The sequence below is a fragment of the Gallinula chloropus genome (assembly GCF_964237585.1).
Source record: "Gallinula chloropus genome assembly, chromosome: Z".
Taxonomy (NCBI): domain Eukaryota; kingdom Metazoa; phylum Chordata; class Aves; order Gruiformes; family Rallidae; genus Gallinula; species Gallinula chloropus.
In genome coordinates, this window is record NC_140089.1 from 13676823 (window position 1) to 13701475 (window position 24653).

General features: G+C 51.6%; 3 protein-coding genes across 3 annotated transcripts in view; 1 reads left to right on the forward strand and 2 right to left on the reverse strand.

The window, feature by feature from the left end:
* Nucleotides 1–296: 296 nt before the first annotated feature.
* On the reverse strand, nucleotides 297–6820 carry LOC311203397 (guanine nucleotide-binding protein G(I)/G(S)/G(O) subunit gamma-10). The gene is made up of 3 exons (XM_084278074.1): nucleotides 6711–6820; nucleotides 3192–3323; nucleotides 297–1191 (listed from the first exon to the last, which is right to left on the reverse strand). The coding sequence occupies exons 1-2, from the start codon at nucleotides 6789–6791 to the stop codon at nucleotides 3198–3200; spliced, it is 207 nt and encodes a 68-aa protein (XP_084134200.1). The 5' UTR covers nucleotides 6792–6820; the 3' UTR covers nucleotides 297–1191; nucleotides 3192–3197.
* A 3721-nt stretch (nucleotides 6821–10541) lies between these two features.
* Nucleotides 10542–17454, reverse strand: DNAJC25 (DnaJ heat shock protein family (Hsp40) member C25; the record flags this gene model as incomplete). Its single annotated transcript, XM_084278073.1, has 4 exons — nucleotides 10542–10790; nucleotides 13077–13547; nucleotides 15394–15546; nucleotides 17143–17454. 4 exons carry the CDS (start codon nucleotides 17452–17454, stop codon nucleotides 10668–10670), a joined length of 1059 nt encoding a protein of 352 aa, XP_084134199.1. The 3' UTR covers nucleotides 10542–10667.
* A 6576-nt stretch (nucleotides 17455–24030) lies between these two features.
* The window catches only part of ECPAS (Ecm29 proteasome adaptor and scaffold), a gene marked incomplete at its 5' end in the record, with an annotated part of 69410 nt that continues 68787 nt past the window's right edge, over nucleotides 24031–24653 (forward strand). Inside the window, one exon of the mRNA XM_084277976.1 lies at nucleotides 24031–24067. Coding sequence (XP_084134102.1) covers nucleotides 24031–24067 — 37 coding nt within the window. The remainder of the gene's footprint in view (nucleotides 24068–24653) is intronic.

A 24653-nucleotide genomic window follows, 5' to 3' on the forward strand; every position in this document is an offset into this window, starting at 1 on the left:
ATTTCCCCATTTCAGCTAATGCTAATGAAAATTAAATGCCCAGATTGCAGACATCTCTCTTACAATGTCAAAAACGTGTAAATGAGCCTGATGACATTGTTACTGTTTACCACAAAAATGGTGAATATCTATAAATGGGATTTTTCTATTAATAAGACACATTTTCTAAATGGCAGCCTTCTCTTTCCAAAAAGCCAAATTGCTGGAGGCCTTCCCTCCCATGGCAGAAAATCAAAGTATCCTCTTCCTTACAATATCTGCTCTTTGTTACAATTAAACAATGAGTTCAAAGCTAGTAGGGAAAGGAATTTTATTTCCAAACTTCTAAAAGATTAATACAAACAATAGAAAGTAGACAAAATTAAAAACCTATTCAAAAAGTTAGTTGTCCTTGCAAAAGTGCTCTATAAAAAACTGAAGGCAAATGACCAAGCACATTTTAGTAAGTTTTGTGTATCACAAACCTTGACAGTTTTGCATGCAACTATCTTTGTCTTTGGGTGCTCACAGAATTTTAGTGTCTGGTCACATTACAAACAAGTGAGGAGACTCCACCATGGCATTACCTTTACATACACAGATCAGGGGAAGTATTACAGATCAGAGGTTCTGTAAGAAACATGCCTTAGCAATCAAGCTTGTGCTACACACTGTGACCACCAGCTTCCAACGTGTCATTTATGAACTTAGATGCCCTTGGAAAAAAAAAACACCAAAACTGCAGTTTGTTTCTTGTGAAGAGAAGCAAAATTCCCCCTGAGAACTTTACTTCAGTACTAACAGCAGTTTTATACTTCAACAATTCACTTCTTGGATGTTTTATTTTGGGAAAAAATAACCCAACCCAAATAGTTTTTAGTATCATTCTGGTGTAATCAGTTTACCAAAGATAGGAGTTAAGTAACTTGGTAGAAATTCCTGTGGTTCTCTTTTCTAGAATGTAATCTTCTCAAGTGATGTTTGAATCGTTAGCATAGTGTAGCAACGACAGGGATGGTGGTTATGAACAGAGTCAGAGTTACGTTAAAAACCTTCCAGAACATGAGCAAAAGAGAGTGAAGTACAGATAGACAAGGACAGATAAATATCTAAGACATTGTTTTAGCCACACAGAAGTCAGGACTCAGAGAGGCTTTCCTTGTGAAGTAGTAATTCATGTCATGCTTGAAGGCAGCTCTCTGATAGCCTTCCCTGTAAGAGGAAAAAAAAGAGTTCATTAAATGATGGCTTCCTAAGCTGATACATTTCTCTTACAAACCATAACACAACAGACCCCTTGCACTGAGAGGAGCTGAATGCCCACTTTCCTTTGTTGGATACTGGCATCCTTGAGCATTTCAAACTTGGAGACTTTGCTCTCATTTTCTGTGATCCAAAGATAACTAAATAATAATAAACTAAGTAGTCAATCTATCAGCAAAAGATGAATAAATGGCGTCTGGGGCGGGGCTGTGCAGTTTAAAAGGCATCTCAAGTCACCAAACTTGTTTAAGGAAATATCTTGTATCCTGTCTGGATGGTGCACTCAAACTTGAACCCTGGAAACACGTACGTATGCACACACACAAAAATAGGTAGAAATTCTGCTTCAGTAGCAGAAGAACACATGCAACAGTCACTATCAACTTATCTTCTTCTCAGGGAGAAATAAGGGTACCACCTAAATGAAGAAAATTTCCTGCTTTTGTTTCCCCCACCCCTTTTTTCCAGAGGAGCCCCATCTCTTCCTTGGTCATTCCCTCTTCAGGTTCAATCCCGTTCTGCCAGACCTACGTAGCAATGACCCAGTGGCACTGCTGGCAAGGCACAAGCACAGCCCCAAGCTCAGGAACCCTGGCAGCAGGAAGGGGGAGGTTTGACAAGGATTTTATCTTCTAGCTGAAATTCTGCCCTTGAAGAAAACATCCCTTCTCACTCTGAGGACAGCACTCTCACAGAAGGGGCAGAAGGGGCAGTTCTTCCTCTCCCTGGAGCTGCTGCCTCTCTTCAGCAGGAACTACTTTTATCTTGTCTTTCAAAGCAGAGTAACCCCTTCCGAACACCCTTCTTCCGCATTTCTGGGGCACGCAGAAGAAAGAAGCTGTGGTGTCATCCCCAGCACACACAGCCCTGCTTCCTCCTGCTGCCGTCACCCATTGCTGGGACAGACTACAACGGGAGTCCCAGAACTGGCACCCCAAGGTGTGCAGACAACGGAGAGTCACCCCACTACCCTGACGCTGTTGCAGGTACACGGAGCACTGAGGCTGACGGAGCTCGGGAAGAACCTCATCCTTTAGGCCTGTGCTGAACAAAGGTAGGAAGGCTGAGGGGGCATCTTACCAATGCTTAGAAATACTTGAGGGTGTCAGAAGGATGGGGTCAGTCTGCAGTGGTGCCCAGTGACATGGCAAGTGATGGGCACAAACTGGACTAGAGGCAGTTCCACCTACACGTAAGGAGGAACTTCTTTACTGGACAGGCTGCCCAGAGAGGCTGTGGAGTCTCCATCTCTGGAGACTTTCAGAACTCCCCTGGACTCTGCCCTGTGCAGCCTGCTCAAGGTGATCCTGCTCTGGCATGGGGGGTTGGACTAGGTGACCTTCAGAGGTCCCTTTCAACATCGACCCTTCTGTGATTACAGGCTGCCTTGATTCCTCTCTGCCCCCACCATTTCTGGTGCTGTACCAAAAGGAACAACAGAAGGAGCCTAAGGACAGACACAAAGAAATCACAGTATGAGGTGGAAGACAAAACGCATTTTAACAAGGCTCCTGCTTAGGCTGTGAGCTTAAGTCACCAAAACACCTGTGAGTGCCTCAGCTTTGTCTTACTTCTCCAAGCTGGACTGGTTCTTATGTCTGATTGTGCCAAACGTGGCCACAGATCATGGGCAGTTTTGCACACTGCTAATGACCCCAGAGCAGCTCAAATACAAAACCCAACCAATCAAACAAACAAGCAAACAAAACCCCACTCATAAACAGGACACCTCTAGAAAGAGCTGTAGGAAAGAGCTTTAGGAAAGAGGTTTGCTTCATCACCACACCTAAAGCAAACAGAAAACAATTTGTAGAGCCAGCAGGGAAGTGAGGTCCCTGCTACCAAGAACTAAACATTCAACCAACCCTTGCCACGTGCTCTTGTCCCTCCCTCCCTCCAAGGCCTGGATTTTCCAACCAGAGCTGCGGTGGCATCTGTGACTTCATTACCTGATTTCAGAGCAGGGCACAGGATCGGGGCTCTCGGAAGGGATTGCTCCCTGCAGGAACCCCAACAAGCAAGGCATCTTTGCAGGCGTTCTGCATGCAGTACTGCTGGAGCTCTGCAGCCGCCTGAGACACCTGAGCAAAAGAAAAAGGAAAATAAATCCAGAGAGGAAAACAATTCATTCACAAGCATCTATTAGACATTTCCTCTTGAAGAGCCATTATCACACGGAGCTGGAGAGCAGCCAAGTAAGCTCTTGGACTCTAAAATACCCGGTAAATCAGCACAGGCACACACTGACAAAGCTCCCATGAAACACAGGTGAAATACTATACCAGTGAGAGCCAGAGGAGTGTGAAGGACTGAGGTACAAGTGTGATGGAATTTGACCTCGTTAAAACGCACAGGGCCGTGACCACTGCATTTTCCAATCTCCTGTATTGTTTTCAGGTTTCTATTTGAGTCTTGTCTACTCCAATAATTTACAAACAGGATTTTTGTTTCAAAACTGTTGAGCGACACAGAACAGAAAGCAAAAAGATGCTCATGAAGAGCTTTCCAAGTCCAAAATTTCCACCTTCTCCTGGCAGTGAGATGAGAGCATCAAATCCACATTGTGGCTCTCAAGAAGGGCAGGTCCAGAGCTGCAGAACGCGCCCAGGGAACCCACAGGCAAGATGCCTCCAGCACTGTACTCCCCTGCTCCCCCTGGGCAGCAAGTCAGTCGCATGCCCAAATTCCCAACTTCTCAGACACACACACTGGTAACAGCTGCAGGGGAACATCAAAAGCCATTGCTGTCTGCTATGTTTTCTGTAAAAGGAAATACCCACCATGCTGGTGGGAATACAAGTTCCCCCCTGACCTCATCTCTGCCTTCGTTACAGGACTCCTGAAATACCCATTTTTCTTCCTACACAACTTTGCAGTGTCACCAGTGGAGGGACAAGGCAATAACCAGATGGACCATCCATGCTTCCCAGCCTCCTGATTGAACAGGCTACCCAGGAGCTGTTTTGCTGCGGTCCCGTTTACCACCTCCCAACTCTCCTCCAGGACACTCATCCTGGGAACTGCCCAGATTTGCCTGGCAGCTGGGATTTGTTACAAGAAACGCTTTCCCACAGCCTCCCAGGTTCCTCCCAAGAGAAGTACAGGAAGAAGCACCCACAGCAAGGACCCCTGCTAGTCACCGGTCACTGTCTCTCCTCCTTTCCTTGAGAACCTGCCCCTGGAGACTTCAAAGGTCTCCCACCCTGCCCAAATGCTTGGACCCACACTGGTGTCAATGATTTGCACCTCAACCACAGTGCCAACCCCTTGGTGGCACCCAGCTATGAACCCCACACCACCCCAGTTTGTGACAGGAGAGCTGTTGCATGCCAACACTGATGGGCCCAAGGCCGTGGGGAGCTTTTTGTCCTGGGAAACGAAGCTGAGAGTGTTTCAGGGCACAGCCTGCCCCGGGAGCACACCACAGCCAGCAGTTCCTCCCTGCGCCTCCTCGCGCTTCGCCGCTGAACCGTGCAACCCGCGGTGACCTGCTGCCCACATCCTGGTGCTTCTGGGAAGACACAAACCCGGCGCCTGGCATCAGTGTGAGAACTACCTGTACAACAGCAGACTGTTGTTCTAGGGCACAGCTGCCTGATCGTGGCCCTGCCTGTGCCGCTGTGACGTTGTTACTGCCCCTGCTGACAGGGAAAGTACCAGGGATTCTGCCCCATTTCATGGCAGGACAGACTCACTCCACGCAGCAGCCTCCTGTGTGCAAGGTACGAGTGGGCACTTCTTTCCTACTCGGTTTCTTCTTTCTAAAAATATTGCTCCTGTCTACTTTTTTAGCTGGCAGGGTAAACAGAATCACCACTGGAACTTTGCAGTGTGGGATGTGTTTTTAAAATTCCTTTCATATCCAGCTTCTGTCTGAAGAGACCTTGTGCTTTCAAAGGGACCAAAACCAAAGTTTTCTCCTGTCTCAGGGTCTGCTAAACCCGATCCAGGTGGGTTTTTTCCTCCAGCTGAATATATTCCTCACTGTTTTAACACTGTGTGTCAAGAAACCCAAGATGATCCTTCTTATGAGACACATTTTTAATCATGCATCATTTCATCTGTGATTATAAGAAGACATGAACAGGTTCCTAGAACAGCAGCCCTAGAAAGAGGCTGCTGTGCACACGTGCTGCAAGAAAGAAGAGAGAACAAGGCCAAGGCTCCCTGGAGTACCGGCCAACCCATAATAAGCACGTAGCTTTGAGACATCCAGGTCCAGAATACATTACCACCACAAAGTAACCCACAATAAACTACACACTACCTTCCACACCCTTTCCCTGATCCCCCCACCCTTCCAAAAAAACCAAGCTGAGGGGAGACACGTGCACCAAAACGAGCAGGAACAGAGATCCGGGCTATTCCAGCTGCACAAAGGAAAACAAATGCCAATCAATCATTCCTGTGTGAGACAACATCCCCCCTTGCCACAATGGCCTACATTTCTAGTCTGCATCACGCTGGTTCCTCCCAGATCCACACACATCCCTCCAGTGACAAACCGGAGCCGCTTCTGCTGAATCCGACACCTGCCGACTCAGCATTTCACTCTCAGGAGTCTGTCACCTAATGAACTGATACGAGGACGATGCCCAAAAACCACAGCAGTATCAGCTTGACACAAGCACTCAAAATTTTCCCCATCCCAGGGTGGGAATCGTGAGAAGAGGTATTCTACATCATTTTTAAAGCAATTAGCTAATTATTCTTGCGGTTTACTACTCCGGCAGCGCTGTCGGGCTGGGGGAGGCTGTTTTGTGACAGGGCTGAGAAACACCTCGAAAAGCATGGAGGTGATGAGAGAGGAGGCAAGCAGAGGGCACGAATGGATTTGACCCTTGTCGCTTCCACAGGGGGGTTGTGCCTGGGTGGGAAGAGTCAGTTGTGGACCCGCTGCATCCGCTGGGAGCCGGGGGCTGGTTTGGACAGGTCGGCGTGAGCCAACTGGGGCTGCCGGAGCAGCCCGACCAAACCTCAGGCAGGAGCTGGCAGATGACAGGACCGCCCCGCTAGCCTGTCTTTGTCTGGAATCTGCGCGCAGGGGGAGATTCATGCATGCGTAGAGAATCGCCAGCCTTCCCCAGCCTGTCAGCTGCTACCGAAACACGCCGCCTCTCCCCGCCAACCCCGCCGGCGCCCGGCGGCAGGGGGAAGTCGGCTGGCTGGGCTCTGAGGAACCGCTCTCGATTATCACGCCCGCGTGTGCGGAATTAACGCGGTGCTGCTGTGTCAGTGACCGCAGCTCCTTCCACCGCGCCCGCGGGGCCGGCAGCCAGGTCGGAGCCCCCGGGGCACACGCACCCCTCGCCCCCCTAACCCCCGACTGGCTCCCCGGGCGGGTGGGCGAGGCGGACAAACGGGGAAGAAACGGCAAGAGCAGGTCGCCTTCCCCGGCCGGGCCGCGCAGGGAAGAGGCAGCCCCCGCCTCCCGCCCCGGGGGTCCGGCGCCCCTTGCCCCGGCTCACCTTGATCCTCTCCACGGCCGCCTCCAGCCTCAGCTGCTCCACCAGCCGCTGCATAGTGCTCAGGCTGCCGCCCGACGACATCCCGAGGCCGAGGAGAGCACGGAGAGACGGAGGGACGCAGGCAGCGCGGCTCCGCGGGGCTCCGTCGGGCTCGGCCTGGCGCGGCTCCCGCCGCCGCCGCGGAGCCGCCCCGGGGAGGGGCCGCGGCCGCTCCGCCCCCAGGCCCCGCGGCCCCGCCCGGCACCGCCCCGCCGGGCGGGTCCCGGCCTGGCCGTCCTCGAGCGGCTGAAATTGGGGCAGGAACCCGAAGAAAAGGGAAGGAAAAAAGGGGCGAAAAAAAGTGGGGAGGGGGAGAAAGAAGAAAAGGGAGGAAAAAGCGGGGGAAAGGGGAGGGAGGGAACGTTTGGGGCTTTTTTAAAATAAAGAGTAAATGGAGTTCTAAGCGTCCTGCGAATTTAACCAAAAAGCTGCTCTGCCCACAGGCTCAGTTAGGCGGGGGCTGCCTCTTCCCTGCGCGGCCCAGCGGGGGAAGGCGACCTGCTCTTGCTGTTTCTAACCCGTTTGTCCGCCTCGCCCGCCCGCCCGGGGAGCCAGTCGGGGGGTAGAGGGGCGAGGGGTGCGTGTGTCCCGGGGGCTCCGAGCTGGCTGCCGGCCCCGCGGGCGCGGTGGAAGGAGCTGCGGTCACTAGTACAGCAGCACCGCGTTAATTCCGCGCATTCCCGGGCTCAGAGTGCCTGGCAGGCGCTGCCAGTGCTCCCGCATCCCCCCGGCTGTTCATCACTGTTGTCACTTCAGTTTTTGGGAGGAGTTTGCCAGCCACCGGACTCGAATAGGTCGTTAAAATGTTGGCTGGATAAAGTCCGTAGCCTCAAGTGATTGCTCTGAACATGGGGACAAGAAGCCAGGGACAGGCTTTAACCTCAAAGCCCCAGCAAGGTCATGGAAAAGGCTCTGCTGAACACAGCAACTCCTTGCTGGGGATACCCGCTGCATACTGAGCGAAGTGCTCATTTCACCTTACACACACTACATGTCTGAAAGTACAGAGAGGCTACCAAACAGATGCAGTTCCTTGAAAAAGGTTGACACCAAGTAAGGTGGTTTTCCTCCCAAGACCCCTTTTACCTTGCCCCACTTCTTCATGCAAAGGTCTCACCGCTAACTCGTTCTAACAAGGCTTGTCTGTGCAAACACCTCTGAACACATCCCAATTTACACTGGCTTTACTCAGCATACTGTTGTAACACTCAGCCATCTCATTCCTGCTTTATTCTTTTTCCTTGTAGTTGCTTTGTCAACTTAAGGTAAAAGATGGAGTGAAAATTTACATCCAAAAGACAGACATTTAGAACTACACTGAGCTGATGAGGTGGCACAGCAAAGCTGAGAGCTTTTATAAGGACACACTAGGGTATTTTATCCTTCATCACACAGGTGTGACTGCAGTGTCACTGTCCTGCAGATTTTTGCTGTCCAGTGTGGATTTATGCTCACATCTGGTTGTTTTCAAAGGGTTCATATGATGAGAAGAGAGAACTCCAAGTGCTGCAGAACAATGCTCAGCAGGTCATATGGTACCTGCTGACTTTCTCTTCCTCCCTTGGTATCAGGCCATTTTCAGAGATCAGATGCCATTAGCCCTTAAAGACAAGAGTTCTGTCCTCCTCAGAGACTGTACCCCCCATTCCACCAATTTCCTGACATAGTGTCAGGTCAAGAAACTAATCTTTACTATAATGAACCTAAGCAAAAAGGGAAAACAGACCTGTTTTGACTGCTGATTTGCAGAACTCAAATACTTGGCCTGGGCGGGGAATGGAGCAAAACAAGGCATGAGGGCAAGAGCCACAGAGCAGTGAGACTGTGGCCACAGGTTTAGATCCTCTTGCAGGCACTTGCCTGGTCCTTTCCCAGGTAAAGCTTTCTTAATAATGAAAATCATTCCTTGTGGTTACCTTTATCCCCTTGGTTTCTATCACAGCAGTTTAATTTTCCCCCTTCCACTCCCCTGCAGAAGGTCACCTGTGTTTTGGGGATGAAGCAGCAATGCACACAAGCTACAAAATTCTCTCAGCTCACGAGCACCTTTTGCAGTGCTCCTGCCACACCATCACATTACTTCATGGAAGCAAGCACAGCTTATTCTAGAGAATTCTTGTTTAGCAAGTTTGACTCAACCACTAAATACAAATCAAATTAAGTTTATAGCTACACTACATGTGCAGAGAGAGACAGTGTAGTAGTCCCTCTCCAATTTTACCAAGGCAGGCAGAAGTCAGCCGTGCTCCGAGCACGCCTCTGAACATGTACTGTTTTAACCAGAAAACAGCTGACATTCCAAGAACTAGTGGAAGCTAAACTAGCAAAGCAGGCATGAAGAACTGAAACTCTTGCTCTAAGAATGAAGATTGATCACCTCTGCAGCATCAGAAATACCCTGCTTCAAGAGTTATTCCATAAGCATGTAAAACTTTCAGCTCTTGTGGGCTGTGGCAGGAGTAACAAGTTCAAGAGCACCTTTCCCTCCACCAGTTCCCACAGAAGCCAGCTTCCCTAGCACCAGTTTCAACAGAAACAATTCTGAAGAACTTAGTTTTACAGACCTGATAAATGACAGGAGCAGCCTGATCTGGCCACACACACCCCTTCCCTAGTAAAATTCAGGTACAGGAATACAGTAACAGAATCTCTTCACCAGAAAATCAAGGAGACTGACCTGGGTTGAGTTACAGAGGAAACCACAGCCTACTGTTGTTCATTATTTATTTTAAGTACTCTTGAGGTCTGAACAAATGAGATAAACATAATGAATACTTTAGATTTAGAATTTTAACCAAACTCATAATGTATATTATATAAATTCTTATTTACATAAGGCATAAAAATTGCCCTTTTTAACAAAAGGGTCGCTTTCCCTTTTACCAATACTTTGGTGAAAGAAAATATCACATTTAGTAAACTAATATTCACTGCTATACTTGTTTGGAACAAGCAGGTACAATCCAACATACAAGAAAAGCCAAAATACAAAACATCTAAGCATACAATTTCATTAATCACTCAGTAGAACGAAGAATTAAGGCTTCCTTGCGTCATGATGATGATCAGTCATGCATCATTTATTCCCACAAAAAATATAATTAATTTCCAATTGGAGACAGAATAGCAGAAGGCCAGTATAATCCCCATATTTTCTACATCAAAAAACAATTTGGCATCTTAGAAATTAGATTGAAAAATCAGGTGAAAGAAACAGAAAGTGTCCCTTGCTTCAGAATCAGGTACAATCCAATATACAAGAAAAGCCAAAATACAAAACATCTAAGCATAATTTCATTAACCACTTAGTAGAACAAAGAATTAAGGCTTCCTTGCATCATGATGATGATGATCAGTCATGCATCATTTATTACCACAAAAAATATAATTAATTTCCAATTGGAGACAGAATAGCAGAAGGCCAGTATAGTCCCCATATTTTCTACATCAAAAACCAATTTGGCATCTTAGAAATTAGATTGAAAAAAATCAGGTGAAAAAGAAAGAAATAGAAAATGTCCCTTGCTTCAGAATCCTTTATAAGCATTTCCAGTACCTATCTGCAGGAACCTTTCAGTTTAAAAAGAAAAGACAACACTTTCAGAGACTGGGTCTAGAAACATTTTCAGAAAGAAACAGTTCCACTGACCATGAATATTAAATATGTAGAGAAAATACATTGCTTGGAATACTGAATTCCACTGTGATCCCCAAGTAAATGGCATATATACATTGAGCTGAGCCTGCTGAACAGGTCTGATTTATAAAAATGGTAAACCTGTATTGATTTTCAGCCTGATTTAGTAATTCCTGAGTTTTAGGTCACTGCTAAGCCACAGCAGGCAAAACTCTAAATGATGTAGTGAGAAAGTTCCACAAATCACTGTCAAGATTAGCACACCTTTTGTTCAGCAACTTTTAGTCATCAATAAAAGTCAGTCTTCCAGGCCCTTCATTTTTCATCCATCGCCGGTACCTCTTCCATCTGGGATCCGTGGCCAACTTCTTCTTCAGCTCTTCCTCTTGTTCTTGTTTGTAGACCTGACAGACAGACAAAAGTTTTTTCTGAAGGCTGGAGAAATAGATTAAGTAAACCTCAATGAGGGGGGCTTAAGCATTTGTAGTTCAACCATTCCCCACTTCACTGTTTGCACAAAGGAGTGAACTGCAACATAGAAACAGACCTTGACCAGCATGAAGCTGAAGAACCTCCAGCCAAGGACCTCACTAGCTGTAGTGAAGATGCTTTGCTTTTTTGCTGAGAGCAGAACTACTTCCTTGTAAGAGGTGCTGCAAGCTCCAAAACTTACTTGCTAAAAAAAAAAAACAGAGGCTCATGCACTCAGCAAAATAAAACTTAAAGGGTAAAGAACTGCTCATGTTCAGAAAGCAAAATTCTGAGTCCCTTCTCAGCACACCAGCTGTTCAGTGCATTTGTTTAGCTCCTCACTTTAGTTTTCCCACTTCAGCAATCACTGTCTAGACAGAATGCTGCTATGGAACTTTTTATTCCTAATTATAATTCTCAACTACGTTAATATCTCTGCATTAAGTATTGGCAGTACTAAATAAGTAATTATATTCTGTCAAGAAATTGTGTTATCGTAATGAAATCTAATTACCAGCAAAGTTGAGTATTTTAAAAAAGCATCAGCATCTTTAGTCTGGAAGGCAGTTTATGTAGATACAGCCAGTGGATCTCAACACCATACAGATTTATGACCTCAGTGTCATCTGGCTTCTTCCCAAACAAGAATTAAATTTAAGATATTGCCATGCATGAACAAGATTGTGAAAACAGTATAAATGGTTTTATAAGTATAGCAGCTCAATTCTCAGTCATGATACAGGTTTTAGGAATCATTAGGAAAGTAACAGAGGGTAAAAAAACAACATTGCAGAACTTCCTGATGCAGCTGCATGTTGAATTCTTGGTCTTTCCCATCCTAAAAGGTCACTGGAAACCTAACAATATACAGACAGCCATTTCCAGTGACCAAACAGAGAAGCTTTTGGAGAGAAATACCTAAGCCTATTTTTCAGCCTAGAAAAGACATGACTATTTTTCATGTACAGGTATAGTGGTGGTACACAGTTTATTAAAGAAAAACTCATTAAAGCAATTAAACATAAAGCAACCATTTCCTTTTCAGGAAGTCCTAAAGCTGCAAATTATACCCAATAAATATTGCTATATGGGTGCTACACTCTTAAATCAAATGCTGGCCACCACAGGAGACATGTTTAGGCTAGCAGGGCATCTATCCTGTCTTACTTTTTCCGTGTAAGATCTGCTGTGACTGGTAAAATTACTCAAACTGCTGGACTTTCAGATTGTTTTCTGGGAAACAGATCATAATTCCAACATGTACATGTACCTATTGGCTCATCCTTTCTTTACATTAGCATCCATGTTACCATTCTCTGAGTTTCTAGATTAATACATCCCTGGGTACTTCTAAGCAGCATTCCCTTATCTTTGGTGACCTGCCAGCAGCAAATGTATCTCTGCCACCACTATATCTCTTTTCCCAGCACATGCAGACCAGCAGCAACATCCCCTCTTCCACTTAAGCATGCCAAATTCATATTCACAGTTTCTCTGGAAGCTTCCCACCCAGATGGTCCACAGATGTGCCTCTGTGGAGCAATTAAAGTGCTTTAGTGAATCTGCCACTCCCCAGCACTCCAGGTCATACTGGACTGAAAATTCTATGCTGTGGCTAATGTTCTGTCACCGCTGTCACAGAAAGCTTAAAAACTATTACACACTATAGAATAGCTGGCTACCTATGGCAAGATTAGCAGCTGTGCCTAATGGCATTTCATATGCCATTAACAGATACACAGCAACAGCAGCCCTTGACTCACTGAAGGCCAAGGAACTATTGGGGACAGGTTTTTAAGAATAAGTAGTTAAGTTTTAATGACTCAGAAAACTGATGAGACACGAGTTTCAGATGATCAAGGTAATTCTCTTTATTACTGGTTGGAGAACAGTCTTCAACCTGTTGCAGGAACTGTCACTAAAAAAATCTACCTTTCAGCAGATTCAACTGCATCTGGCATGCAGATACCCCAACAATGCCAGACAGATGCACTCTGACTGAGCAAATCCCTTCCTGTATTCATGGGCACAGCAAGAAGCTGTTACCTACCAGCCCATGAGCATAAGAACTTGAAGAAAACACACCTAGTGCTGGTCTAATAGCTTTCAATTTAGAAAGCAACAGCTGAAATTGAAGTGATGCTTCCCAAGCCCTGCCCTAACCACCTGGTCTTACTCTGGATAACCAACAGCAGGCTGCCCATCAGAGCTCTACCCACCTCATAGTTCTCTCGTATCCACAGCTGCCGTTCCAGAAAGATCTCTTTCTGGTAATCCTCCAGGCTGTCAAACTGGGACTGAGACATCTTCATGTACCGCCGTATGATATACAGCTTCTCTTCCACGCCGTACTCCTGCCCTTTAATACTGAAACAGTAAATCCACCAACACCACCAAACTATGTATCTGCACAAGTAAAAAGGAGCAAGAAGGATCTGAAATAGAAGGATATCATATATCTTTGGCTTCTGATAGCCACCCTTTATATCTATTTTATTTTTGATGATGTCTCTGATGACTTCTTCCTCCTCTTCACGGATTTCTTCCTTGGACCGCCTGTTCTTGCCTTTTTCTTTTGTCTTGTTCAGCAAGCCTTGCTTCCTGGCAATCTCCATGGCTTGGATACGGTATCTTGGCACTGTAGATAGGTAGTTGATTGCTTCATTGTAACTACTCCACCAGCTGAAGAACTGTAATAGAAGAACAGTAAGTGTAAAGGCACATGGATTTTTATACAGGCAATTCCTATTTGGAGGTTTGTCAAGGAAAAAAAAACCCATAAAGCAAGGGTGAAATCTGAAGGTAACAGTACTTCTGCAGTATCACAGAAGCTGTAATTATTCCTCCAAATTTAGCAAGGCATCTGGAAAATAGATGTGTATCTCAGAGTAATATACAGTGACAAGCAGATTATAGTTTTGTTCACAAAATGGCAATCTCCTGAAGGTTAGTGCTAAACTGTGCTGGCTATTTTAAGAAGCCCCCTTGGACTGATAAATACAGTAGCTGGTATATGAACATTTCATTATATAACTGTTACCCATTTTAAGTAGTTAATTAAACATGGATTAAGTACATGAAAATCTCATTAGTCTGCCAGGATTGACTTTACAAGATTCAACATCCTCCTCTAATCTCCAGCTACCCTCTGAATATCAATGGAGAGGGGAAAAAACCCAACCCTACAAATTAGAAATACAGTGCCTGGGGTGAACGTGTCTTATTGGTGCAACTTTTTTTGAAAAGCAGCATTTCACAGCACTCACCAAGCCAAAGGGCAGAGATACTCACACTATATCACCTTAATGAGTTCCAGAGCAGAACAGAGGCAAATCTGTTTGCAGAGACATTTGCATTGAATTTGCAATCTTCTGGCAGCTGGACTGCAGGAAGGTGAGTGTCTCCACTTGGAGACAAAATAAAGAGGTGAGAAGAAGCTCTGCCAACAGAAATATGTCTGAAGGAAACTTAAATGTTCAGCTGCATATGCCATTGGAATTTATTATTACAAACTCAAATTCATAGAATCATAGAATGGTCTGGGTTGGAAGGGACCCCAAGGATCATAGAGCTCCAACCCCCCTGCCACAGGCAGGGACACCAACCTCCAGGCCTGGAGCTACACAAGGCTGCCCAGGGCCCCATCCAACCTGGCCTTGAACACCTCCAGGGACAGGGAATCTACTACTTCTCCGGGCAGCCTGTTCCATCACCTCACCACTCTTTCTGTAAAAAACTTCCCCCTAGTATCTAATCCAAACCTTCCCTCCTTTAGCTTTCTGGTCAAAGGGCTGGTTTTTCTTTTAAACCTCCAACATGCCACTAAAAAGTGAGGCATTCGCACCACAGAATAAGATGTATCTTATCTCTTAAAAGTTTTTTGGTATTTTTAATGACCTTTAGAGCCAGTAGACGCTGAAGAAAAGAGTTATGCAACTCCTTCCACCTAAGTTTTGTCAGCAATAGCACAAGTCCTCATCTAAACCAGAAATTGTTTCCTTGACTTTGGAACTACCACCTTCAGAGCAAACTTTACTGAACTGAATTAATTTCTCTCCTATCCTCACTGTGGTAAAAAACACTGTAATCTAAGATGCACACGTTAGTAAACTCCTGGTATTCAGTCCTATCACCTGAATTAGGTCTTGAATTTAGTTTGAAATTATTCTGTTTATTAAAAAATTACTTATGCAGCTCGACAAACTGACAAAACGCTTATTTGGACAACTAGTCCTGCCTGTGCTCAGGAACTATTCTCATCCTGCCATAAAGAAGTTACTTAAGTTCTTCAGCAAAGCTGCACTTGTCTCTATCCAATATCTCACCCTTAAAACCTCTACCTTTGTCCCAGGTACCAATGGCAGTGAAAAACCTGCTCAGTATGAACTGATTTCAGATTTGCCATGAACACCACCCAGAAGTTCACCACAGGAGATAGCAATGGGCCTCCTCACTGACTCTGTTTGGCACCCGGCTCACAAAGAGAACGGCAGCTTCCCGTTCACTGAGCAGCATCACACAGACGTGAAGTTTTACCTGAAACACAGAGATGGCACACACCATCACCAGAATCACTATCCTGACATCCACTTTGGGTGCCAACCTCCTGCTGTAGTAGTGATAATAATGCCTGTAATACTCCTCAGGGTGATCCAACATGTAGTCATAATCCTTACGCATTTCTTCGTCCTGCAGGATGAGATGAAAAAACACACACAGGGTCAGATTCCTGTTCTCCCTCGCTCTGCTGCAGCTGTGGTTTACATCTCATTAATGACTGTGCTGCTATATAATCTTCAGTAGCTCAACTGCATCTGAAGTGCAGAGGAAAATCTCTGTTCCTCTTCTCATGCTCTCAATTAATTTGTTCTCGCACTCATCTGCCCACACAGAGCTGACATACATGGTCTTAAATGCATAAGCAGGCACTCTGTGAAGACACTGAGTACTGAAACAAAGACAGGCAACTGGAAATCGTACAATAAGTATTTTTAACTTCAGCATGGGAAACAGACTGGAATTAATAAATATTGCTCAGGAAAAGATTTTCAGATGAAGAACCTATTAAGAGACTGTTTTACATATCCTTTAGAACTAGCTTACAGGGCCACAGAGTCTGTCTAGTGGAAGGCCATTTCAAACCATCGCTGTTGGCATTTTCTCAAGAGTTTTTTCTCATTTTCACCCATGTAACTAAGAGGTGAGAAATTTAATTGTCAGCCTCAGCTGCATTACTTCCCTGCCCCCAGAAAAGCTCTTTTTTTTTCCCCCATCCCTTGCAGCCTTAAAACCCTTACGTGTTTCTTTCTTCCATTCCCAAGTTCCACCGTTGCCAAGCCACACATATTTTGCCCTGATAACCCTCCCGTACAGATCCCACATGGCACTTGAGTCACTGCTACTTTTGGCTTGAAGACATACCTTTATGGTAAAGCCCAGTCAGTTCGCCTGAAGGATTTCCAAAAGGAAAACTCTACATACAAAATGATCTTCAAGAGAACTGTATCCCCCCTCGGCACTCTTGGGTTGGCTATTAGGTAAGGTTTTTCTAGCACACCCCTCCCCCCCCCCAACTGCTGGTAGGCAGCAAGCCGGCTGAGCCCACCCAAAGGTATCCCAAACCGATGCTGCAGGCACCACCGCGATGCACACACGCATAAACCCCACGGGCTGTGACCCCCCCGCGCCGGGAAGAGACACCTGCGAGGTGTGCAGGGCCACAGCCGGGCTGAACCCCGACCTCTTCTGACGCACGCCCCGGGGGCAGATGCGGCACACGGTGGGGGTTATAGACCTTTGAGCGCATTTTAAAGCCACGTTTTATTCCCTCCCCCCCCCCCCCCCGCCGCAACACGCGACTGTTGGGTTGTGCTGCGAGCTGCCCAAGTGAGCGATTTCACAGAACGGTTACGGCTGCGAGCGACCTTAAAGATCATCGAGCACCAGCCCCCTGCCAGGGCACGGACACCTCACACTAGCTCAGGCTCCCTAAAAAGCCCATGCGACCCGGCCTTGGGCGCTCCCCGGGAGGGCAACCCCGGCTTTCCCCGGGCAACTTAAGCGGAGACAAGCGCGTCCTGGGCGGCGCCAGCCCCGGCCCGGCACCTACTCGCCTGTACGCCCCTGTAACCGAGACCGCCGAGGGAAGCGGCAGCGCGGGCAGACGCGACGCGGGACAGGGCGCCCTGCCCGCCCGCCCCCCCCGCACGGCCCCGCGGGGCGGCCCCCTCCGCACTGTCTCTTACCGATGCGGCTCCGGCCGCGGCGGCGGTCTCGTTCTCTCACCTTGAGGGTCTCGTAGGCGGTGGCGATGAGGAGGAACTTCTCGTGCGCTGCCTGCGGACCGCTGTCGCTGCCCGGCGCGGCCGGGTCCCCGCGGTAACGGTCGGGGTGGTACTTGCGGGCCAGCTGCCGGTAGGCGCGGGCGATCTCCGCCTTGCTGGCCTGCCGGCTGACGCCCAGCACCTCGTAGCACACGCGTCGCCCGCAGTACAGACCCTCCGTCAGGCCCCGCGCCGCCCGCGGCAGCAGCGCCGCGCTCAGCCACAGGCACAGCAACCACCGCCGCTGCGGCCCAGCACACCCGCCCGCCGCCATCTCGCTCCCCTTAATGCCGCCGCCGGGCCCCGCGCGCGCCGTGCGCAGGCGCCGCGCGCGCCGCCGGAGGGGCGGGGCCTCCCCGCGCGCCCTCGGCGGCCGCCTCGTGGCCCTGCGGCGGCGGGCGCGCGCGGCGGGGTCGCGGGCGCGATGGCGAGGGGGGGGCTGGTCGCTCTCCGCGCTGCTGCCAGCCTGTTCCCGCTCAGGAGCAGCTGAGGATGCGCCCCCCGGGCTCGGGCTTGGGCTTCGGCTCAGCTCGCCTGTGGGGCTCGGGGCTGGATACCGGTGCCGGTGCTCCGCGGGCAGCCCCGCAGCGCTTCCCCGCGCACAGCGCGTTCCCGCGGGCTGTGCGTTCGGTGGCGGCTCTGCTGCTGCCGCCTGGAGTGCCGGCGGCTGGATACCCGTGGCGCCGGGGGCCAAGGGATGCGTGTTAAAATGGACATTCGGATGCTAAATCAGCTCTGCCGGCTTGGGTCCCCCTTACCCCAAGGCTCGTTCTGGGAACGAGCTTGATGAGGGAATAGCATCCACCCGCAGCAAGTACCCAATGATACAGAGCTGGGAGGAGAGGCTGACACGCAGGAACACTGCGCTGCCACCCAGAGAGACCTGGACAGGCTGGAGAGCTGGGCAGGGAGAAACCAGATGAGGTTCAACAAAAGCAAGTGTAAAGTCTTGCACCTGGGAAGGAACAACCGCTTGTATCAGTACAGGCTGGGGGATGACCTGCTGGAGAAGAGCTCAGTGGAGAAGGACCTGTGGGTCCTGGTTGATGACAGGTTGGCCATGAGCCAGGAGTGTGCCCTGGTGGCTGAGACAGCCAATGGGATCCTGGGGTGCACCAGGAGGAGTGTGGCCAGCAGGTTGAAGGAGGTGATCCTCCCTCTCTACTCTGCCCTGGTCAGGCCCCACCTGGAGTATTGTGTCCAGTTCTGGGTTCCTTGGTATAAAAAGGACAGGGATCTCCTTGAGGGAGTCCAGAGAAGGACTACAAAAATGATTAAGGGCCTGGAGCATCCCCCCTGTGAGGAAAGGCTGAATAAACTGGTGCTGTTCAGCTTCATTTCCAAGAGGGCTTTAGCCTTCCTAGTTGCATCCCTAGAGGCCCTGACCACATTCCTGTATTCTCCCCAGGTGCTCAGACCCTTTTTCCATAATTCGTAAATCTCCTGCTTCTCTTTGAGTTTACTCAATAGCACTGTGTTCACCCACGCAGGTCTTCTGCCTCTCTTTCCCGATTTCTTACTCAAAGGGTTGCATCGTTCCTGTGCTTGTAAGAAGCACTGTTTGAATAATAGCCAGCTCTCACAGGCTCCCATTCCTTCAAACAGTGTAGGCCACGGGATAGCCCCTATTAAGTTGCAGAGGAGATCAAAGTTAGCTCTTCCAAAATTCAGGGTTGCTATCCTACTTTTTGGCTTGTTTCTTCCGCCCAGGATCTTGAACTCGACCATTTCATGGTCGCTTTGTCCTAAGCTGCCCCCGACCTTCACTTCCCTAACGAGCCTGTCCTTGTTAGTGAAAACAAGGTCCAGCACCCGCCCTCCCCTTGTGGGCTCCTGCACCATCTGTAGCTCAACACACCGCAGAAATTGTCTGGACTGCATACGACTGGCTGTGTTACTTGCCCAGCAAATATCTGGATAGTTGAAGTCCCCCATAAGGATCAGTGCCCGGGATCTTGAGGCTGTTTCTAACTGCTTATAGAATGCATTATCAACTTGCTCCTCTTGATCAGGGGGCCTATAGCACACTCCCACAACAATGTCACACGTAGCAGTTTCCCCCTTGATTTTAACCCACAAGCACTCGACGGATGGTTCATCCTTCCCCAGGTGGAGCTCAATACATTCTAGGTGCTCTCTCACATAAAGAGCAACTCCCCCACCTCGCCTCCCTAGCCTGTCTTTCCTAAAAAGCACGTAGCCATCCATGACAGCGTGCCAGTCGTCCAGGTTGTCCCACCACGTCTCTGTGATTGCAATGAGATCGTGGCCCTGCGACCGCACAAAGATCTCTAATTCTTCTTGTTTGTTCCCCATGCTACGTGCATTTGTATAAAGGCATTTTAGTGGGGCAGCAGATATAGGTACCCTCAACAGTCCACAGTGAGATTTCTGACAGGGGACTGGCAAAAGTGGCTCCACTGAGGAGTAATCAGGGCAATCCACAGAATTTTCCCTACTGTCACGTGGAAAAACGTCCCCAAGTCCACCACTGTGCTTTTGGTATTTACCTTTTTCCACCATCAGCTCCCTCTGTGACTCCTGAAGCACTTGCCTAACCCCAGCAGCCTTCGTGGTATCCCCTTCCCCCTTCCAAACTAGTTTAAAGCCTGATTGATGAGCCCTGCCATCTCCTGGGCAAGGATCCGCTTTCCTTTATGGGACAGGTGAGCCCTCTCAGCAGTCATCATGCCAGGAGCAGAATACATCATCCCCTGATCAAAAAACCCAAAGTTCTTGTGCCGGCACCAGCCTTTCAGCCACACATTCAACTTGTGGGTTCTCTTGTCCTGCTCTGAGCCCCTCTTCCCACAAGTGGGGATAGAAGAGAATATTATTTGGGCTCCCCCCCCCCTCAACTAAGCGCCCCAGGTCCAGGAATTCCCTTTTGACAGCTTGCAGGCTACACTTTGTGATCGCGTCCCTGCCTGCCTGAACTATCAGTAATGGAAAATAGTCAGTTGATCTTACCAGCCCTGGTAGCCTTCTGATGATGTCCCTTATCCGGGCTCCAGGGAGGCAACACACCTCCCTGCGTGTAGGATCTGGTCTACATATAGGGCCTTCTCTCCCTCTAAGAAGGGAATCCCCTACTACAACTGCCTTTCTCTCTTGCCTAACAGAGGCAGTCTCAAGGCGTGTGGATGGTCGCCTCACTCTAGGCTTCCGCTTTCTCTGAGGCAGAGGGGCTCCATTCACCTCCTCACATAACTTCTCCTCAACTACCAGGGCCCCGAACCTGTTGCTTAGGGAAACCTGGGGGAGTGGGGAAGGTAGGCAGGGGGAGTGCGACGATGAGTCGGGACTGTCTTCCAGGCACCCTCGGGGTTTGGGTCCCTCCCATTTACCTGGCTAGGGCAGAGAGAGGAGACCATCTTCAGGTGCGAGGTGTCTTCCAGACTCTCATCTTTTTGGGATGCCAGGGAGCTACTCCACCAGTCAATCTCTCGCTCACAATCCCTGATTGCTCTCAGTCTTTTGTTCTCTTCCTTAAAGTTTTACTACCAAAAGCAAGCAGCTCATCAACCTGCTCACAACCCCTGACTGCTCTCAGTCCTTCATTCTCCTCCTTTAGTTTTACTACCAAAGCAAGCAGATCATCGACCTGCTCACACCTCACACAGGTTAGGTGCCTGCCTCTTTTCTCTGGCAACTGCAGACTCTGGCATTCCCTGCAGCCTGAGACCTGAACCGCAGCATCTCTAGGCAGGCCTTCCGTCAGGGTTGCCCCAGATTTGTAGGGGGAACCTCTCTGCCTGGTGGAGACCATGGTTCGACAGTCTGAACGCAGAGCAAACAGGAATCCCTTGGCTCAACCTGCATACCCTGTGAGCACTAGCCGGTCCACTCAGTTTACCCTGTGAGCCAGAAGGGTGGGCTCGCCCTGCCCGCTCGCCCTGCATGTGCGAACTGCGATCTAAGGGGGGATCTAATTAATATCTCTAAGTATCTGAAGGATGGAATGCAGGGGGAATTACCCAGCCCCTTTTCAGTAGTCTGTGGAGACAGGACAAGGGGCAATGGCTGCAAGTTGGAGCACAGAAGTTCCGCACCAACAGAGCCCTGGGACAGGCTGCCCAGGGAGGTGGTGGAGTCTCCTTCTCTGGAGATATTCCAGACCCGTCTGGATGCCTATCTGTACACTGGGAGCCAAGAGGGCCAATGGGATCCTGGGGGGCATCAAAAGGAGCATGGCCAGCAGGTCAAAGGAGATGATCGTCCCCCTCTACTCTGTCCTGGTCAGGCCCCACTTGGAGTATTGTATCCAGTTCTGGGCTCCCTGGTATAAAAAAGACAGGGATGTCCTGGAGAGAGTTCAGAGGAGGGCCACAAAGATGATTAAGGGCCTGGAGCATCTCCCCTACTGAATGAACTGGGGCTGTTCAGCCTTGAGAAGACCAAGAGGGATCTGATCAATGTTTATAAATATCCAAAGTGTGGGACACAGGGGGAAATGGGCAGCCTCTTTTTGATGGTCTGTGGGGACAGAACAAGGGGCAAGTTGGAGCATGGGAAGTTCTGCACCAACACGTGGAAGAACTTTTTCACAGTGAGGGTGACAGAGCCCTGGGACAGGCTGCCCATGGGGGTTGTGGAGTCTCCATCTCTAGAGTTGTTCAAGATCCAGCTGGATGCCTATCTGTGTGACCTGTCCTAGGGAACCTGCTTTGTCAGGGGGGCTGGACTCAATGACCTCTGGAGGTCCCTTCCAACCCCTATGATTCTGTGACTCTGTGACTCTGCCATACAGTAGCTCAGCAGCAAGGGGGTTAACTGTAAAAAAACCCCAAACGCCACATGAGCTGCCCCATGGCTGCCCCAGCAGAGGAGATGGAGATGCCTGGGAAGGTGCCTGGGTAAGGTGGTGCCCAGTAGCTGTGCCTACTGTCACCAGCAGCCCCACCGAGGCCTCAGCCCGAAGCAGTCACAGCCCAGAGGTGGGTGAAGATGGATGCAGTGTGCCAGTCTGTGGGCAGGGCCGTGCCAGGCTGTGGGTGTGGTGGGTGGGGCTGTGTCAAGGCCTGGGTGGGTCTGTGCCAGGCTGTGGGCAGGGCTGTGCCAGGGCCTGAGAAGGGCTGTGCCAGGCTGTGGGTGGGGCTGTGCCAGGTTGCCAGGCTGTGGGCGGGGCTGTGCCAGGGCCTGAGAGGGGCTGTGCCAGGTTGCCAGGCTGTGGGCGGGGCGGTGCCAGGGCCTGAGAGGGGCTGTGCCACGCTGTGGGTGGGGCTGTGCCAAGGCCTGGGTGGGGCTGTGCCAGGCTGTGGGTGGGGCTGTGCCAGGCTGTGGGCAGGGCTGTGCCAGGTTGCCAGGCTGTGGGCGGGGCTGTGCCAGGCTGTGGGTGGGGCTGTGCCAGGTTGCCAGGCTGTGGACGGGGCGGTGCCAGGCTGTGGGCGTGGCTGTGCCAAGGCCTGGGTGGGGCTGTGCCAGGCTGTGGGTGGGGCTGTGCCAGGTTGCCAGGCTGTGGGCGGGGCTGTGCCAGGGCCTGAGAGGGGCTGTGCCAGGCTGTGGGCGGGGCTGTGCCAGGTTGCCAGGCTGTGGGCAGGGCTGTGCCAGGGCCTGAGAGGGGCTGTGCCAGGCTGTGGGCGGGGCTGTGCCAGGTTGTGAGCGGGGCTGTGCCAGGGCCTGAGAGGGGCTGTGCCAGGCTGTAGGCGGGGCTGTGCCAGGGCCTGAGTGGGGCTGTGCCAGGGCCTGAGAGGGGCTGTGCCAGGTTGCCAGGCTGTGGGCAGGGCGGTGCCAGGGCCTGAGAGGGGCTGTGCCAGGGCCTGAGAGGGGCTGTGCCAGGCTGTGGGCGGGGCTGTGCCAGGTTGTGAGCGGGGCTGTGCCAGGGCCTGAGAGGGGCTGTGCCAGGCTGTGGGTGGGGCTGTGCCAAGGCCTGGGAGGGGCTGTGCCAGGTTGTGAGCGGGGCTGTGCCAGGGCCTGAGAGGGGCTGTGCCACGCTGTGGGCGGGGCTGTGCCAGGTTGTGAGCGGGGCTGTGCCAGGGCCTGAGAGGGGCTGTGCCAGGCTGTGGACGGGGCGGTGCCAGGGCCTGAGAGGGGCTGTGCCAGGTTGCCAGGCTGTGGACGGGGCGGTGCCAGGGCCTGAGCGGGGCTGTGCCAGGTTGCCAGGCTGTGGGCGGGGCGGTGCCAGGGCCTGAGCGGGGCTGTGCCAGGGCCTGAGCGGGGCTGTGCCAGGTTGCCAGGCTGTGGGCGGGGCGGTGCCAGGGCCTGAGCGGGGCTGTGCCAGGCTGTGGGCGGGGCTGTGCCAGGGCCTGGGCGGGTTCGCCGCCCGCGGTCTGCCGGAGACACCGGCCGCCGGGAGGGGGCGCCGCTGCGCCATTCGCGGTTTTCCCGGGCCGCTTCCCTCCTTCGCCCCAGTCGAGTGTGCGGACCACGCCGCGGCCGTCATGGAGGTCAGCGCGGACTCGGGTCAGTGTGCCGCGCCTCGCTGCCCCTCTCCGTGGGACCGACCGGGAGCGGCGGGCGGATCAGTGTGCCGCGCCCCGCGGCCCCTGTCCGTGGGACCGACCGGGAGCGGCGGGCGGAGGGGGGGAGGGGCGGCACAGGCGCAGCGCCGCGCCCGAGCGGCGCCGGCGGGCCGGTGCGTGTGCGCGGCGGGGGCGGGCGGCGGGGACGATGGCTCAGCTCTTTCTAAATATAAAGCGACGGTGACGGGAGGGCGGGCGCTGTTGGGACTCGTCGTCCTTCGTGGAGGTTGGCGTTGTGGGAGAGCCGCGGGGCGGAGGAGGAGGAGGAGGAGGAGGCAGCGGTAGCCGGCCCTGTGCCGAGCCGCCGGCGGAGGAGCGGGGCAGGAGGCGGGGAGCAGCCGGGGCCGGGCGGCTGCGGCGCGTTTCTCGCCGCCTCCCCAGCTGGCAACATGGCTACGGCCGCTGCGGCTGCTCAGGACGAGCTCAGTAAGTGGCGGCGGCGCCGGGGGCTCCCGATGGGGCGCCGTCCCCGCGGGGGGAGGGTGGGCGCGGGCGGCTGTGCGGCCGGGCGGGGCAGGGGGCTCTCTTCGGCGGTGCCTCCCGCTGCGACGGGCCTGGTGAGGCGGTAACGGCGGCGGGGGCCGGGCCCGGCCGCGGGCAGCCATGTCGGGAAGCGGAAACTGAAGGCTGTGGCGGTAGGGATGGCCTCTCTCAGCCTCGGCCCCTCCGCCCTCAGGGGTGGGCTCGCTGTCGGGCCCCGCGCCCGCTCCCGCCGCCGACCGACTGCGTGACCTTGCGGGGCCGAGCCGCCCGCTCGGCGGGAAGGAGGCGGTAGCTTCTCGCCGAGGGGGAGGCCGGGGCCGTGGCGGCCGCCGGCGTGGCTTGGGGCGGCGGGGCCAAGAGCCGACGGACCCGCTGGTGCGGGGGTACCGCGAGCAGCCCGCAGCCCCGGTCATCCCGCTGCCTGCAAGGGCGAGCGGCGGCTCCTGCCTGCCGGCGCTCTCCCTGCTTTGTTCAGTCACCACCTCGTTAGCTGCCGAACCGCCGCAAAAATAACGTGTGCTGAAGCGCT

Bases quoted from the DNA above. Each gene is read 5' to 3' on its own strand.
- LOC311203397 (XM_084278074.1), bottom strand. From the start codon at position 6,791: ATGTCGTCGGGCGGCAGCCTGAGCACTATGCAGCGGCTGGTGGAGCAG. The intron at 3,324-6,710 runs GTGAGCCGGGGC...TCTTTTGCTCAG, and splicing joins CGGCCGTGGAGAGGATCAAG to GTGTCTCAGGCGGCTGCAGA.